The sequence below is a fragment of the Sinocyclocheilus rhinocerous genome, unplaced genomic scaffold, assembly GCF_001515625.1.
Source record: "Sinocyclocheilus rhinocerous isolate Xijiao unplaced genomic scaffold, SAMN03320098_v1.1 scaffold77, whole genome shotgun sequence".
NCBI classification, from domain to species: domain Eukaryota; kingdom Metazoa; phylum Chordata; class Actinopteri; order Cypriniformes; family Cyprinidae; genus Sinocyclocheilus; species Sinocyclocheilus rhinocerous.
The window spans coordinates 1,107,079-1,124,651 of NW_015635045.1; the positions used below are offsets into that span (position 1 = coordinate 1,107,079).

At 37.7% G+C, this 17,573-nt stretch overlaps 1 protein-coding gene across 1 annotated transcript in view; it reads left to right on the plus strand.

Moving 5' to 3' along the window:
- The window catches only part of LOC107746379 (latent-transforming growth factor beta-binding protein 3-like), a 48,192-nt gene that overhangs the window by 9,964 nt on the left and 20,655 nt on the right, over window positions 1–17,573 (plus strand). Inside the window, exons 2-6 of the mRNA XM_016560568.1 lie at window positions 5,407–5,555; window positions 9,010–9,124; window positions 9,626–9,792; window positions 9,901–10,006; window positions 10,886–10,972. Of these exons, the coding sequence (XP_016416054.1) occupies window positions 5,407–5,555; window positions 9,010–9,124; window positions 9,626–9,792; window positions 9,901–10,006; window positions 10,886–10,972 (624 nt within the window). The remainder of the gene's footprint in view (window positions 1–5,406; window positions 5,556–9,009; window positions 9,125–9,625; window positions 9,793–9,900; window positions 10,007–10,885; window positions 10,973–17,573) is intronic.

A 17,573-nucleotide genomic window follows, 5' to 3' on the forward strand; every position in this document is an offset into this window, starting at 1 on the left:
AAACTACTTTGTTTGGCTTTCCAAAAATGGACATGACTAGAAATCAGTGGTTAAGTTGTATTTACAACACTGTTCCAGAACAGTTCAACCCAAATATTCAGATGTGTGCAGCACATTTTATGGAGGACTGTTTACTGATCCTGGTAGAGTAGACTACAATGCCGGCTGTTCTGACTCACAGATTGTGATTTTTTTATATTTTATATTTTTTATATTTAAAGCTAGTTTTTTGGGCAGTGTAGAGTAGGGCTTGTTGTTTGTCATTTCTCCGATCACAAATGCAGACATGGTTTTATGTTTACGCGGCGCGATGCAACGCAACGCGTAAAAAGACAGTATAAGTCATAATACATAATTATTATGGGACGCCCATATTACGCCTTATGGGACATAATCCATAATTATGTCCCCACTGGGTTTTCATGTTTTTGAATCATCGCTCCGGCCTGACAGGGCATCATCACAATATGGTAGGGGCGTAACATTCCCACAACACATTTCATTACACCAAATACACAAAATAATGTTCTTTTTTAGCAACATCATATGAACCCTTTAAAGGAAAACAGCTTACATTTCTTTGTGTGAATATGTGTCTCATTTTTTCCTTTTCCACTATCTGTCATTTACTCATTCCTCCATTCATTTTTTTTAATTTTTCTCTTCTTCCTTCTAAACCTCTGAAACAATTATACCTAGTTATTTCCTTTGTTTTGAAAACATAGTTTATGGCCAGCGGTTTGCAGTATAACTGTTTAAAAGCTGTGTGTTTCTCTGTGAGTGAAGTGTGTGTGTGTGTGTGTGTGTGCATGTAGTTTCAGAGAGAAGTCAGAGCACATAATTTTTTTATACCTCTGCTTGCGAAAGGTATTTTTTTGGGTTAAATACATTTATTGAACACAAGATGAGATAAACACTAACAGAAAGAATGAGGTTATATACTGAGGAACAGAGATACAGAGCTGACAACAATATTGTGTAAACAGGTTTTGAAGGAGAGTGCTAAAGTTTGCCTTCTTTGATTTGGTTTGTTCACATACACTGCCATTCAAAAGTTTGGGATCAGAAAGTAAAAAAACAAAAAAAACATTCACATTAAATTGATCAAAAGTGTTCAATTATTTCAGTTAAAAGCTGTTCTTTTGAATTTTTTCAAATAATGCTGAAAGATTTTATAAAGAAGTGTTTATTAAAAACTAAATCGGCATATTAGAATGATTTTTAAAGGGTCATGTGACACTGAAGACTGAAGTAATAGCTGCTGAAAATTTAGCTTTGCCATTGCAGGAATAATTTACATTTTAATATATAATTTGCAGTGTGCTCAACGGGTGTTGCTCCTCTATCACAGAGTCACATAGAGATACATAGAGATTGCAGTTTTATTGCTCAGACATTACTCTTTAATATAATAGAGACTTAGGTACGAATCGTTTACATTAATTTAGAATCTGCTAAGAATGTTTTGAGTTTTTAATGAAATTTCTGACTTGATGGCAGACTTTGGTATGTTGGTAAATCTGAGCATAGTCTGAGTTATTATTAAATCTGAGTTATTATTGAGATGAAGAGGATGAGATACTTGTTTATTTTACCTCGATGAAAAATTTAAAGCAAAACTCTTAGTTTGCTCTCTAATCATATGGCTGGCTGTAAGCGATGACATATTAAAGACATCTCATATGTAATTTTGTCTTGGCACAGGATGCTTTTATAAATGAGCTCTTAGCTGGCATTTGTCTGAGGCTAAGGTCGCTCACTCTTATGTGATTTACATTGAGTAGTTTGACCTACCCCCACAATATATTACGTTACATCAACTAGAATGAACTAATATGGTGGCCAGAACAAAAATAAAAATATTTTAAATACTTAACTGGTGAGCAAAGACATTTTAAGAACACAATCTGTAAAAGGTTGCGTGTCTCAGATTAAAGCCGTTCAAGGACCTGATTTGAACCCTGCTGATTTATCCACTGCTGTGGCAGGTTTATGAATTCAGCTGCTTGCTTTTTATACTGAGGTGTGAGAAAGCTGATATGAAGCTTTCAGCTTCTTACTGTAAATACATAGTAATTTTCAGACAGGCAGTGGATTAGATGAGCACAGCAGACACACCCCCAACTAACCCGCAGAAAATCATCACATGGTCTGTCCTATCGTATACACCCCACCCATCAACACACACACATACGCACACATATTGGGTCTGTTAAATCCATTAACATGCTCTTTAGCTCAGACAAAGAGTAAGAAAGCATTTGACATACCTCAGAAATCATAAGCACACCGATATGTTGTAAGATTTCTAGAGCTTTTGTCAGTGTTCTGGCCTTTCTGAGATTAAAGTAAATATTTTATAAACAAAACAAAGCTAGTCGAAGCAGATTTAGACAATCAAACTAAAATTTTGGGTATAAGAGAGCAAGATATACTACAAAAGCACCACATTCCCTGTGAACTAAATGCTGCTGGGAAAAGTCACATGTATGTGTGTGAGTTAGTGGTGTAGTGAAGTCTAAAGCTGTATTTTTGAAACCTCTGTCTGTCTGGAGTACTGCAATTAACTCGGCAAGCACAGACACACTGAGGCATTCCCCCACACACACACACACAGACAGCTTCACACACACAAATCTACACACGGTTATGAATATATCTGCACATCATAGGCAAAAACAAAAGCTTCCATACAGAAAATCACTCACAGCCATATATACACCCTACACACCCACATAGGCATTAAAGCTTCACGGTACACATGCATTCATGACAGAATTTACATTCAGGATGTCTCTGCTATGATTACTGGACATTTAGAAAGGTAGCAATAAAGTAAGAAAGAAACCTTTTTACTTTTCATGTTCTACTCATGTGGCTGTTTGTTTTTGTTTTTGCTAGAAACTAGGTTGTTTGTTTGTGTCTTTATTAGCTTGGTTTTGCTTCAAGTGTTTCCCTCTCTCTCTCTGTCTCTCTCATAAGCACATTTATATAAAGTCAACCTATTTTTATGTGAAGTAAGAATGCTGGTGGTGTGGAAGCTTGAATCAGTGTGAGCATGTGTTGGGTGGTAGTCATACGCATGCAGACAGAGTCCGGCCAGCTGTAATTGTTTCCGTGTGTTGTCCTCATCAAGCTACAGGCGAGCCACAGTTTGCTACTGCCAGCCTGATCATATGCCTTTGTGCTCTTCAAAATGTCCTCTGGTTGTCCAATCTGGAATTTCTGTATTGTTTTGCACATCTGCTGTCAAGATCTTTACAGTGCTGCTGCATTAACTTCATGGTCGTTGGCTCAATCGTGGCTTGTTTTCCTTTCTAAAATGCTTTTAAATTGTTTACTTTTATGTTTGTTTGTAAATTGTGTTGAATGTGTTCCTGACAACATTTTCTTCCATATTACGTCTAAAACTAGGAGCTTAATGTTACAATAAATGTGTTTTAAAAAAATCATTGCTGATTATAGGCTAGAAGTCTAAATTTGCATGTGTGATTTACAGGATTTTAGATACAGATATTTCATGGATATTTGTTTTTTAGTTGAGATTAGATTTAGCTCGTTCAGTCTTGCTATTAAAAAGCATTGCTATTATTATAGTACAGTGTAGTACTACACACCGCTACAGCATACATTTTTTTGTACAAAATAAGTAAAACATTTTTTTTATCATGTTGTATGTAGGATTTTACTTTTTTCCAAATAGTACATTTTTAAAACTATAAAATCTATACTATAAACCAGTGGTTCCCAAACTTTTTGCAGCGTGCACCCCTTTCTAGTGTTTGACACGTCAAGCACCCCCACCGCCGTACTGCGGTTAAACACCACATTTTTTACTGCAATACAAGTATAAATACAAGTATTCACTGTATACAGGGCTTGACATTAACTCTTTTGCTCACCAGCCACTGTGGCTAGTGGTTTTCCAAAATTACTAGCCACTCAGCATTTTCACTGGCCACAATTTTGTTGCTGGAAAATTACATTTTATATGACTAAAGTTACTGCATATTACAATTTATTTGAATTGATTTCCAGGTCTTTTTTTTTTTGTTGCCTATAAAAAGGGCATTTCCCCCTAACCTTATTAAATGCATGTGTCATCTTTCATATCAAATTCTTACATTTTATTAATAATTACACTTAATATAATACGACTCTATAGGGCTGTTACCAATCAAATGAAATCAGTATTAACAAAACCAAATTTTCCACTGCTGGAGAAACAGAAGCAGCTGAAGTGGCATTTAGATGCATTTACACAGACAATTGAATGAAGCTAAAATGTAGCATGAATGCATTAATACTGCAAAATTACAACAGCATAAATAATGCTGTGAGCTTGGTGTTTTACACCAGGTTTTTTTATTTACAAATATGAAAAGTTATAAAAAATACCAAAAAAAAGCCACCAGCAGGTGGCAGCAAGTTGACTGTCTTAATGAGTGAGTCATTGAGGCATTCAAACGATTCGTTCAGACGGCTGATTCATTCAAGAATGAAGCAAGCACCTGTCTTTATGAATGGACCACTGAATCATTGACTCAAATTATGAATTCAAAAACGCAAATCATTCAGTTACGAAACACCGCTGTGTGTTGCTCAGAGATGCACGACAGTTCTGCTGCTAAGTTTGTTTAGAACTATTTTTCACTTGCCCCTTCAAAAAAAGCACACAGATCATCAAAAGCATTCTCTCGCGCACCCCTGCTGGTAGGTCTGTGCACCCCTAGGGGTGCGCGCACCCCAGTTTGGGAACCGCTGCTATAAACTATAGAAACTCTAACAATTGTGTTTTCATGCTGGCTGTCAGTAATGTCTCTTATGTTAAATCATCAACTATGATTTTATATCAGGTGTCACTAAATATACTCTTGAATAATTTATAGCGTAGCTCATCACAGAGTAGAACACAGTAACAGAAAGACACTAGATTTTTCCCTCTGAAACCACCATGAGCTGGTATTAAATAATGATGCCAGTGTTCCAGAATGATCTGGTTAAGCCTGGCTTGATATTTCAGCCCACATAAGAGCGCTCTAACCAGACCACAGTCTGACACGCCACAATATAAAGCAGATACTCTGAATCCATGTTTAAACCAGGCCTTGTGCTTTTGTGACAGTGAAAAATAAAGTGCAGTCTGCCCTCATAAATAATTAGTATGTTTAATCTCAGTGGATGATGTGATTGTCATGTATTAATGCTCTCTATATATGTAAAAATGTATGTGATTGATTTACATTGTATAGTTAATTTATATGTAATCTATACAAGATATATAATAATATATCATAATATATATAATAATATATAAATTATATGATATATTATAATGACTGTAATATCTAAATATTGTCAAACCCGATGTGTCATGTCTAATCTGTAATTTGTCTGTGTTTGCAGTGGTGTGTCCTCTCACCTGTATGAATGGAGGAGTATGCAGTACCCGCACACATTGTCTCTGTCCACCAGGCTTCACCGGACGTCTCTGCCAGTTCCCACTTCGGACTCAAGCTTCTCGAGGCAACAAGCAGCCCGTCTACAGTGTACAGGTGAGTGTCTCCTTCACACTGTTTTTCACTGATTTATTGTAAATGCACCCTTTTTTCCAGTTGTCATCTTGATTCCGAACAGACAAACTGATGGTGCAGAACCAGTTGTGATAGAAAGAATATACTGAATTAGGGATGCACGATATTATCGGACCGATGTCGGAATCGGCCGATAATGTCTTAAAATGCAAATATCGGCATCAGCCCGATATGAAAAAATATGCCGATAAGAGGATTAACTCACACGCGCTCAGGGTGTGTTAGCGATTAGATCACGTCAGCAGTGTGGTCATTCTTGAAGCAAACTTTTGCCTGAATGATGATTAGATTCACTGTTTTGGATCACTGCATTTAATTTGAGAATGCGCGTACAAGATGATGCGTTCGGTGTGTGACAGAGTCAACAGTCACTAGCGCGTGCAGTAGCAGCAGCGGCAGCCTCCAACGGGTCCTAATGCCTGTCTGGTAAGGCGTTTTATTTACATAGAGGGGACGCTGTTGGCCTACTTGTTACAAAATGAAAGTAAAATACACATCACTAAGAAACTTGTGTTTCTGAATAAATAAAGCAGTATCAATCTCATAAAATCATGAGTTTTTTTTATTTGAAGGTCAGAAGCAATAGCTTACACATGAATAAAAAAAATGAATGTGAATGTGGGGCACCCTATGATTTGCACGCCCCTCCGAAGGGAGAAGAAGCTCGTTGGCTTTGGTTAAAAGCCTTAAACTTAAAGAAACCACCGAAATTTCCGTACGTTTGCTCTTTCCACTTCGTTGATGGCAGACCCACGGAAAATCATCCATTCCCCGAGAAACGATGCTCCAGTGAAGACTCCCGAGGCGATGTCTCGTCAGGATATATCCACAAACAGGTATGTTACAGCTTCTTGTTAAGTTACGTGCTCTAACAAAAGACATTGTTTAAACTATTTCTTTATCAATGACACTCCTATTGGGCATGAATACTATTTAGTGCTAAGCTGAATTTGTTGATAACAGTAGAAAACTGTTACAAAAAAGCGCATAGAGGGATAGCTAAAATTTAAATTCTGTCATTTACTTACTCTCGAGTTGTTCCAAACCTGTATTCATTTCTTTTTGCTGCTGAACACAAAGGAAGATATTTCGAAGAATGTTTGTAACCAAGCAAATCTTAGGTCCCATTCACTTCCATAGTAGTAAGAAATAATACTATGGAAGTGAATGGGACCCAAGAATAGTTTGTATATTAACATTATTCCAAATATCCTCCTTTGTGTTCAGTAGAACAAAGAAATTTATACAGGTTTAGAACGACTCGAGGTTGAGTAAATGATGAAAATGTTCATTTTTGGGTGATCTATCCCTTAAAGCCAAGTATTGTGATTGTATTGAATAAAAATACCACTGTACTGCGAACTAGAACACCATGGTGCCATGTACAAAATACTTTTGCTACTTTTTTGTAATACTTTTTTGTAAATAGGGGGTGGATAATTTATCAGTTTCTCCTGAGCATCTGACTGACTTCAGTGTTGTGTTTTGCAGATGATGAGCAAGGTGACCATGAGACCGCACAAACGGAGCCATTGCAGCTGCCCCTTCAGTTCAGTGATGCCTGCACTCAGTGGGAGGTCCAGGCATTGACAGACCACTCTTATGCCTCAGGGGATAAAATAATGTTACACAAGGCAACACAGTTCCACAGTGAAGATCCCTTAGCCCTTGCCATTCTCAAGAATGACACTAGCTCTTTATTGTACACTGGCTTCACCCTTAGTGTCTTTAAAGGACATGTTAAATATCTCCAGCAATTCTACACTTCCAATTTTAAGATGCACATAATGGATCAAATTCTGATGACCATGATAAAGCTGAAGTTGACTTTACTTCAAGGAGATCTTGCTGAACGCTTTAATGTGTCCCAGAGTGTAGTAAGCCGAATTATCTTCTACTGGATTGATACAGTGGAGGAGCACATGAGAGTCTACATTCCATGGCATTTTATATGAAATTTAGAATGGTGTAGTAATTTTGGATACATTGTGTAGTTGTTTAGAATTATTCAGTGTGACCATTAAATATACTGTTTTTACACAAATATTTTCAAGATCTTATATTATTTCTTTCTCCTTATATATGCAAACACAAAATTAAAATGTCAAGGTGCCGTTTATTTAGATTTTTTTCCCCCACTGAAAATGATAGTTTAGCAATGCTAGGTAAATAATCATCAATTTGTCACTTTTTCAAAACTCATGGAACAAATGGAAAACATTCTGAATAGGGGTGTCAAACGATTAATTGCATCCAAAATATATATATATATATATATTAAAAAGTACACGCATATATTTTAGTTATTTATAACTTTTATTTTGGATGAAATTAATCAGCCCTAATTCTGCACTACTGTATTGTAATCAGTTTACGGATAAGGACCCAAAAATATTTCATTACTACTTTAAAACTATCAACAAGTGCTTTCACAGATGAAAGAGAAAAAGGAGACATTAGTCATTTACCAGTTACCTAAATCCTCAATGCAATCACATAACAGTACTGGGATTCACGTCTGCTTTTAAAAACATGAATTCGCTTTCTGTTTCATGTACCAGCACTCGACCGAGTTTTCCGCTGTGCAGGTACTGATATGCCTCAGTGCTTTTATAATTCCACATCGAAGACCCATCTACTCCAAGTGACAAAACGAAATAATTAAAAATGTCTTTATAAGTTATGGCAGGCCACTTCTTCATTTCATCCTCCCACTGTGTTGAACTCATGGAACAAATGGAAAACATTCTGAATAGGGGAGTCAAACGATTAATTGCATCCAAAATAAAAAGTTATATAAATGAAAAATTATATATATTAAAACTATCAACAAGTGCTTTCACAGATGAAAGAGAAAAAGGAGACATTAGTCATTTACCAGTTACCTAAATCCTCAATGCAATCACATAACAGTACTGGGATTCACGTCTGCTTTTAAAAACACGAATTCGCTTTCTGTTTCATGTACCAGCACTCGACCGACTTTTCCGCTGTGCAGGTACTGATATGCCTCAGTGCTTTTATAATTCCACATCGAAGACCCATCTACTCCAAGTGACAAAACGAAATAATTAAAAATGTCTTTATAAGTTATGGCAGGCCACTTCTTCATTTCATCCTCCCACTGTGTTATACACCATGGGTGTGGTAAATATTTACCATCACGGTGTTTAATAGTGTTCTGTGTGTGCTCCCACCACATCGCTCCTTATGCTCCTTACCTACTGGCTAGCGAAACGGAAGTTTAACACATTATAAGGAAGTACGTCATCGTATTTACTTCCGCGTTGCAAAATAAGGTGGATACTGAATGTGTCTCATGTTTCTTGAGGGTTTCTTGAGGATACTCATGCTTCTTGAGGGTTTTGTGCTGATTTTTTAGATTAATAATTAACTGAGAATATCTCTCCTCCAGGTGATGCCTGAGCCCCAGAGTCTGTCAGAGCCAGGTGGCACAGGTGGGCGGCAGCAGATGACACAGACACACTCTGTGTTCACTCTGCAAGGCACTGGACATCACTCTTCTGAAGGTAATTGGCACACAGGACATTTTCACTTTTAATTTGACTGAAATGTGGTCTCATTCACATACTTGTGTACACATGAAAAACCGATGTGAGAATCTTTCCATGCAGAAATAATGATCAAAAGAGTAACTAAAGCTCATTCTATAACATTCTGTGTGTCTACAGCTCAGTCTGGGATGATGGGTTCAAAACATGATCATATGTCATCTAGGTCAATATAAATGTGTTTTTTACAGTGTTGTTATTGTATAGTAAAAAAAAATATATATAAAAAATCATTTTTATCATTTAAAAATAATTTAAAACTAAAACCAAATCAAATCAAATCTAATTCAAAATATTAATAAATTCTATAGTATATAAATACTAAAATAACACTTTTTTTTTTAGAATTTGTGATATCAAATCGTATATTCACGCTTAATGCTTCTAAACTTCATTGTTATTAAAAAGTTATTTAAAAATAACTGTGCATTTCCTTCTTTTTGGACTGTATCTTTCCAGTGCAGGTCAATGTTCGTGTTGTTCACACGCCAGACACTTCAGTTGTCATTCATTCTCTCGACCAATCAGAGAACAAGCCTCACAGTGCCAAGACTGTGACCCGCCTCCCTCCACAGACGCACAAGCCAAAGGGGAGGTGCTTCCAGGAAACCACACCCAAACAGGCTGTGAGTGACAGAAGTAGATGAGATGATACACAAAATCTGATTTGCCTATGAATTTCTTATTTAATATATATTTAACAACACTCTAATTATTACTCTTTCTTTTTATAGTGTAGTAGTAACCCTCTCCCTGGTTTGACCAATCAGGAAGACTGCTGTGGCAGTGTGGGTAATTCCTGGGGCCAAAATAAATGTTACAAATGCCCATTACTACCTTGTAAGTTCAAATAATTTCTGTTATATAATTTAACTTTTCTTTGGGAGTTGCATTTTACTGTTTCTGTCAAAGTGATCAAAGTGTCTGTCCAGCCAAAAACAACCCCTTCTCATTACTAATTCTTTAAAAATAACAGTTCATCTCACTCGACTTTTTCCTTATAAATTCGCACTGTCATAGCTTGACAGGTGGGAATGTGTCATTGCAGTCTTGGAGTTGAGTTTCAATATGGGCTAGAAGAAAAAAGCTTTTTTCCACTCCCGGTTTCTCTCTGTAACTCATTTGATGTCTCAGAGCTCAGTCAAACAGTGATCCTGGCCTGGTGAACGCTTCTGTGTGTGAGTGGATGTGCGTTAGTGTTTGCGTTCGAGTGTGTGTGAATGTCTGCGAGTGTCTTCGTGCCTCAGCAACATCACCATATTTTCCAATGACACACCCTTTGCAGTAAAAGGAGACAAAAGTGAAGGTTGGAAAAAAGGATGAAAAAATGTTGGCTTTGGCAAAAGCCTTTCTGGAAAGCCACTCTGTCTCTGTTCTCGCGTGTTCTTATACAGAAGAGAAAATATCAGCTTCAGAGAAATGTTCCCACTGCGGCCCTTTTCTCACTTTCTCACTCACACAGAAGTGAAGCACATCACACACAGCACACCATGCTACCAGTTTCTCTTGGACTTAAATCCCCTCACAGACACTTCTTTCATCAGTTTTCTCAACGTCTTCCACCACTTTCATTTTTATTTAGCTTTGTTTTATATTCCCTTCATTGGTGTGATGTTTCATAGTTTCATGTTCTGGCTTAGTCAAACAAACAAAGCAGCTAGTACAGATGCTTTTTCTAGGAGAAATGATTAGTAATTTGTCTGAATTTCTCTCATTCAGATGCTGGGAAACACCAGACTATAGTAGAGGACTTTGGCTCCACGTGCCCTCAGGGATACAAGAGACTTAACAGCACTCACTGCCAAGGTAATGTGTGTGTACATGTTGGATTGTGTGTGTTGTATAGGTTTTACAAATTGTAGTTATGTTGGTTGTCATAAAATGTACACATCCATGAGCATTAAATTAACACAAACAAGACGGCTGCCAAAACATTTATACATTTAACTATCATGTGGTTTAGGGGAAATATTGCATCCAGCCACAGGCAGAAAAATAGTTTATACTTCTGTTTGCTACATAGCCAGACCAGTGGTTTTTATTTTGACAAGATTATTGAGGATGAAACTCATGTATAGTAGGTGGAGTTTATGATAACTACCATTTGGGCTTCAATTCAAATTTAGAAACCTCAATTCAAAGTCATACTAGAAAAAACTTTGAAGCTACTCAGTCATGTGATCTAGTTATCTTAGTATTAATATAAAAATAATATAGTAATTGTTAGAACATTAATTCAGTCATGACAACTCTTGGGATAGACTGTAAAATCTTTATCAATGTAAATTAGGGATGCACCAAATGTTAGACAACCAAAATTATTCGGCCAAAAATAGCAAAAAAAGCTCTTTCGGTGTTCGGCCAAATAAGCGAAAAGACCAAAGAAATTGTACCGAATAAAGACATGACGCGATCAAATAACAACCAGTGAAGAGTGAGAGGCGCACACTATTTATAATGCAACAAACATGTCGGCAGTGTGGAAGCATTTAAAACTGTCTGAGAAAGATGCAAAAATCATTACAAGCACCGACAGCGAGAGACCGTTTAGTACTGCATCGCATGTCTTCGACAAGAAGAGGAAGGGGTGGTTGTTGCTGGTTACTGTATGATGATTGAAATCGCCAAATGGTCTTAAACAATTAATAAATAAACTGCAGTGCTATCAGCTTGTTAGCTAGGGTTCAAAGTCCAAAGCGCGAGGAAAATCTGCGCTGAAACAGTGTTACTCGTCAGTTGTTCAGTAACATTTTTATGAATTTTTACAAGGCATGTGACAATGCGATAAACATCTTCACAATTCGTAATGAGAATCATTTATAAATCTGCTGTTGTCAACAAAAAAGAAGCACTGGGGTCTTGCTGCGGGTTTCCGTTGAAATAAAAGCTGAGAAAAAGCAAGAACTTTATCAACATTCATAAATGTTAGTATTGTAATTTTACTGTTGTTCTGTAAAATAAAATAAAAAGTAAGACAATAATAATGATAATAATTCGGTCTTCAATGAGAAGTGGAAGGGGTGATTGTTACTGGTTACTGTATGATGATTGAAATCGCCAAATGGCCTTAAACAATTAATAAATAAACTGCAGTGCTATCAGCTTGTTAGCTAGAGTTCAAAGTCCAAAGCGCGAGGAAAATCTGCGCTGAAACAGTGTTACTCGTCAGTTGTTCAGTAACATTTTTATGAATTTTTACAAGGCATGTGACAATGCGATAAACATCTTCACAATTCGTAATGAGAATCATTTATAAATCTGCTGTTGTCAACAAAAAAGAAGCACTGGGGTCTTGCTGCGGGTTTCCGTTGAAATAAAAGCTGAGAAAAAGCAAGAACTTTATCAACATTCATAAATGTTAGTATTGTAATTTTACTGTTGTTCTGTAAAATCAAGTAAGACAATGATAATGATGATAATAATTACAACAGCTCTATAAATACATTTATTATAACATTCACACAGTTCAAATTGAGATATTATAATATTGTAATATTTTCTAATGTTTTAAAATAAGTATTTTCTGCTCAGCAAGGCTGCATTTATTTGTACAGTAAAAATGCATGCCTGATTCAAGGAGGGGGCCTCCAAAATGGCCAAAAAATATTATTTTACTAACTTATTAATTTTAAGTTAAATTGTGCTTTGTTGGTATAATGTCTGCTAAAATGTAAATAATGTTGTGTTAAATAAACATTTTTAAATGTTTTTTTTCTTTGAAAAGCAAGACAAAACAGTAAAAAAGTACAATTTGGCTATTGAATTTATGCAATGGTGAAAAAAAATGGGCAAAATACTAAAACTAAAAACCGTGTTCGGTATTCGACCTTCGGCACAGTGTTTTATTTTGTTCGGTTTCAGCTTTGGCCAGAATGTTCTTTTTAATGCATCCCTAATGTAAATAGAATGTGCATAGGTTTGGTCTTGGCGGACTAGATCTGCTACACTGCTGCTGCAGGGCAAGGAGACTTGCTTCTGCTAAACGCTCGGATCATAAAATTAAAGCATAGCATTCATTGAATACGTCCTGGTTATAGGTAAACAGTAATGAGTATGTGAATCTGATTGGCTAGGAGCATTGAACTGAATGAACCAATTAGAATGCGAGTAGAGTTTCATGGCTGAACTATTCAAAAAATTCAGATGTATTTAAAGCTATATCAGCTCCCTCTAGGGCCCTTTATGGTAAAAACGTTGTGACAGAATTTCCTAAACACCTACAGAAATCTGCAATTAGTCCTGTAAAGTTGCTGCATTCAAAATAATTTTATCCTAGAAATGCAAGTAATAGTAGAGCAGTCCCGATATCCATTCCAGATACAGAAGTCAAGGACTTTCTGCCAGTTAGGAGACCGTTTGGATTACTGTGGTATATAGTTGCATAGTTTCAGATTTAAAATAATAGCAGAAGAGAACATAAAAATATCAGATAATTCAGCGATAAGCTGCATTTATGATCCCATTGAGGGATATGCTTGGTTGGGACGAGGCAAGTGAATAAATTGTACACTAGCAAAATGACTAACAACATCTGTCAGGTTTTAGTGCGATCAGATGCTTCAGACCTTTGATATACTGTAGGTGCCCTTTTAAATGAAAACATTTCTCAGATTTAGGAGAAATCAGAAGAAATAAAAGGTGAACAATGTGATCAGAACAAATTGCACAAGATGAATTTAAGATGAAGACAACAGCAGTTAAATCGCATCATTTCTGCAGATGATGATCTTCCCAATTAAAAAACTGCATACTGTTTTGGGTGTTATCTGATAAAACAAGCTTTTGCTTGAATGTTACAGTTGGAAATACCCATTGAGTATGAGAATATATATTATTCAGCTTCAGTGTAATCCAAATAAACAGAGAGCTACACAGTTTAGCTGCCAGACTGAATGCATGAGAACACTGTAAAATTCTGGTCCAAAGGAAAATCAAATGAATTTTTAACATCAATGGTAACTTTAAACCCTGGTTACTCTGATAATGTTTTGACCTTGAGCTTAGGGCTGCACGATTTGGAGAAAAAATCTAATTGCGATTTTTCTGATCAAAATTGCGATTTGCGATTTAAATTGCGATTTCATAAAAGAGCAACAGGTTTGTTGTGGTGGTTAACAGCACCAAAGAAAGAACAAGCATAATCACAAACTATGCTACACTGTGATACTGTTTATTTAAAACCTCTTAAACATTGTGGCCATTTTTTTTATAAAGTTGTCATGATGCAAACATCTGTCATGACAAATTAAACTAAAGAAAATAACTACAGTATCTTAAATAAAGTTAAATTAACAATTATATATAAAATCTTAAACTTTTAAGAACCCAAACACACTGTAAACAATTCTACATCAGTAAAACACTGACCACAACCTACATTAAGGTTGAAACAATGACAGCACAAGTTTTGCCATTTAAAGTGCAAAGTACATGAATAATTCTGAGGCCAAAAAGCCTACAAGAAAACCTTCACATTTAGATTGTTACATTTTCACATTGTTCAGGGTAATGCGCTTAAAGATTTTTTGACAAAAAGAGCAGCATATCCACTCTCTCTGGTTTGAGACATGACCGTTGACATGTCACTATATTGCCTGCTGCACTGAAGAATCTTTCCGACGGTGTGCTTGTGGCAGGAACACACAGGTATCAGCAAGCCAACCTGCTCAACCTGGGAAAGTTAACCTGGTTCTGTTTCCACCAGGTCAATGGGATTCTCTTCTCCATCAATTGCTGGTGCAGTTAAGTAGCTGTTTAGCTCTGCTTCCACCACATGATGAAAATTAGGAGGTTCTTCTGGAGACACAGAGGAAATCTTGAAATAGCTGCCAAGTGTCTTTGCTTTCACGGACGAGGCTGCTGCTAAATCCTGTGACTCTGAGACACGTGATCTTTTCTCCTGTAACATTCAAAAACAGGGCAAGCAAGTTACTTAACATTTTCACTACAGAAATGAATGCTCAACACGTTTCCTCATAAGTGCCATTTTCTTACCTTTCTTGCAGCTTCTTCCATCTCTGTCATCATTCTTTCTTTTATGGTTGGGATGTTGTCTTGACTGATGTAATTCGTTTTGAAGCGAGTATCTAAGAATGATGTAACATCCAGAAGTTCTTGAGTGGCTGGGTCATCATATTTTTCCTTGAGGTATTGGAGGACTCTGTCTTTGATTGCCCTTGTTAGATTAGTGTCGTCCTGATCTTCAGCGAGTGTCTTTGTCCTCAAAAGGTGAAGAACTGGCTTAAGATAGGAGACACTAACATAATCCTCTCCCGAAAGCACATCTGTAAACTCCTGAAGTGGATGTAGAGCTTTGTGGATGGATTCCAACACCTCTATGTCTTGCCATGTCAGCGTTAGATGCCTTGTTTTCTTGTCTGCAGACAGCACATGATTCAAAGCTTTACATTGCTCCAGAACCCTTGCAATCATTTTTTCTTTGGTTCCCCATCTTGTTGGGCACTCTGTAATCAATGAGTGCTCAGACAGATTCAGCTCTTTTTGGGCTGCAGTCAATGCCATTCTTTTCTTCCAGCTGTAGGAGAACTGACTGACCAGCTTCTTGCAAACACCTACTGCTCGCTGCACCCTGTCATCTTTCAGTGCGTTTTCTGAAAATATACCATTAAAAAAAGGTTAGAATGCAATTATCTCAGTTAGCATTAGTTAATATCTAAGATGTGAATGAGCCTACAATGAACAACATTATGTAGAGTATTTAAGTTCATTTTAATTTATATACACATACTTTACTCCTTATTAATAATTCATATTTGTTCATAATACAGTTTTTTGAAACTAACAGAAATGTTAAACATGTATAAGTTCATGCAGTAAATTCTATTATTAACAAAGCTCAACCAATGCTGTAAAATGATTTATCATTGTTATTACAATATGATTATGTAATGTATATGAATAATTCCCGATTATAAAATTTATATTATACATGAACACTTACCGATAGCAAGATGGAGTCTGTGACCAAAGCACTGCAGCCTGGTCCATCCATTTATTTCCACTGCCCTTATTATGTTGGCTGCATTGTCTATGGTGATGCACACCTGGCCTTCTTCGTTCAGACCCCAGCCAGCTAGAGCATCTTTCAAAGCAGAAGCGATGTTTTCTCCCGTATGGTCAGTGGGAAAGTACGACGTTTGTAAACAGCGACTCTTTAATTCAAAATTCTCAAATATGAAATGAACAGTGAGACTTTGATATGGTTCAGTCGTCCTGCTCGACCACATGTCAGTTGTTGTCGCGTAATATTTCACCTCTTTTAGCTCAGCTTCAACCTTCTTCCTGCACGTATTGTACAGGTTTTGGATGGCTTGAGTAAAGAACGTATGAGAAGGAATGCGATATCTTTTATCGAGCGTTAGGATAAGATTCTTAAAACCATCTTTTATGACAGCGTTAATCGGCACCATATCTTTAGCCAGGTAACTTGTTATGGCGTCTGTTATTTCGCCGTACCTTCGTGAAGATTTGTCATAGGGTGTGACACTTTCTAATGGTTGAGCAATTGAAGTTTGCTTGGATGTCAGTCGAGATTTCACAAAACGAGAGTCTTTAATAATCCAACAAGAAGACACAGAGCAAAAGGAAGACGTTCACAACGAGTAGACCCGACAAAGGAAGACTGAACAAACAGGAACTTAAATACAAGGGATAATTACTTAACACCGTTGCACAGAATGACTAATTAACTAAACGAGGACAGGAACATGACCAAAAAAGGGAGCACAGGAACAGAAACAGGGGCAAAACATAACAAAACAGGTCCATGATCCTGACATATCGCCCCCCTCCCGGAAGGCGCGTCCTCGCGCAGGACGGACACCCGGGAGGGGGCCGGCAGACAGAGACCAGGGAGGTGACAATAGAGGGAGGAGCCAGGGAGGAAACAGAAAGAACTTGGAGCAGGAGGAGCCAAGCAAGACCCAGGCCACAGCCATGATGGCGACCCATGGTGGAGCCGACTGAGGAGTCATGGAGGAGGAATGGCCGCCGACTCCAAGGTGCCGACCAACGGTGGGTGGTAGAGGAGCCCGAGACGGAGAGCCGATGAGCCAGGGCGACGGGGAGGATCCGGAGGTCCTAGGCGGAGCAGATGGCGCCGGCGACCGACGCGAAGGTGTGGATCCGGGAGGCCGCGTTGGAGCCGGAGCGACAGAGGACTGAGGAGGAGCCGAGGGGATGAAGGAGCCTGATGGAGCCGGAGGGATGAAGGGATGAGGCAAAGCCAGAGGAGTGGAGTCCCAAGGCGTAGGATGGTCGACGCCAGACCAAGGCGGAGCCGGAGGGACGAGGGAGCCCGGCAGAGCTGGTGGACTACTGGGCCACGTCGGAAAGGAGGGAGCTAGGAGCCATGGTGGAGCCGACGGGTCAACGGGCCGAGGCAGAG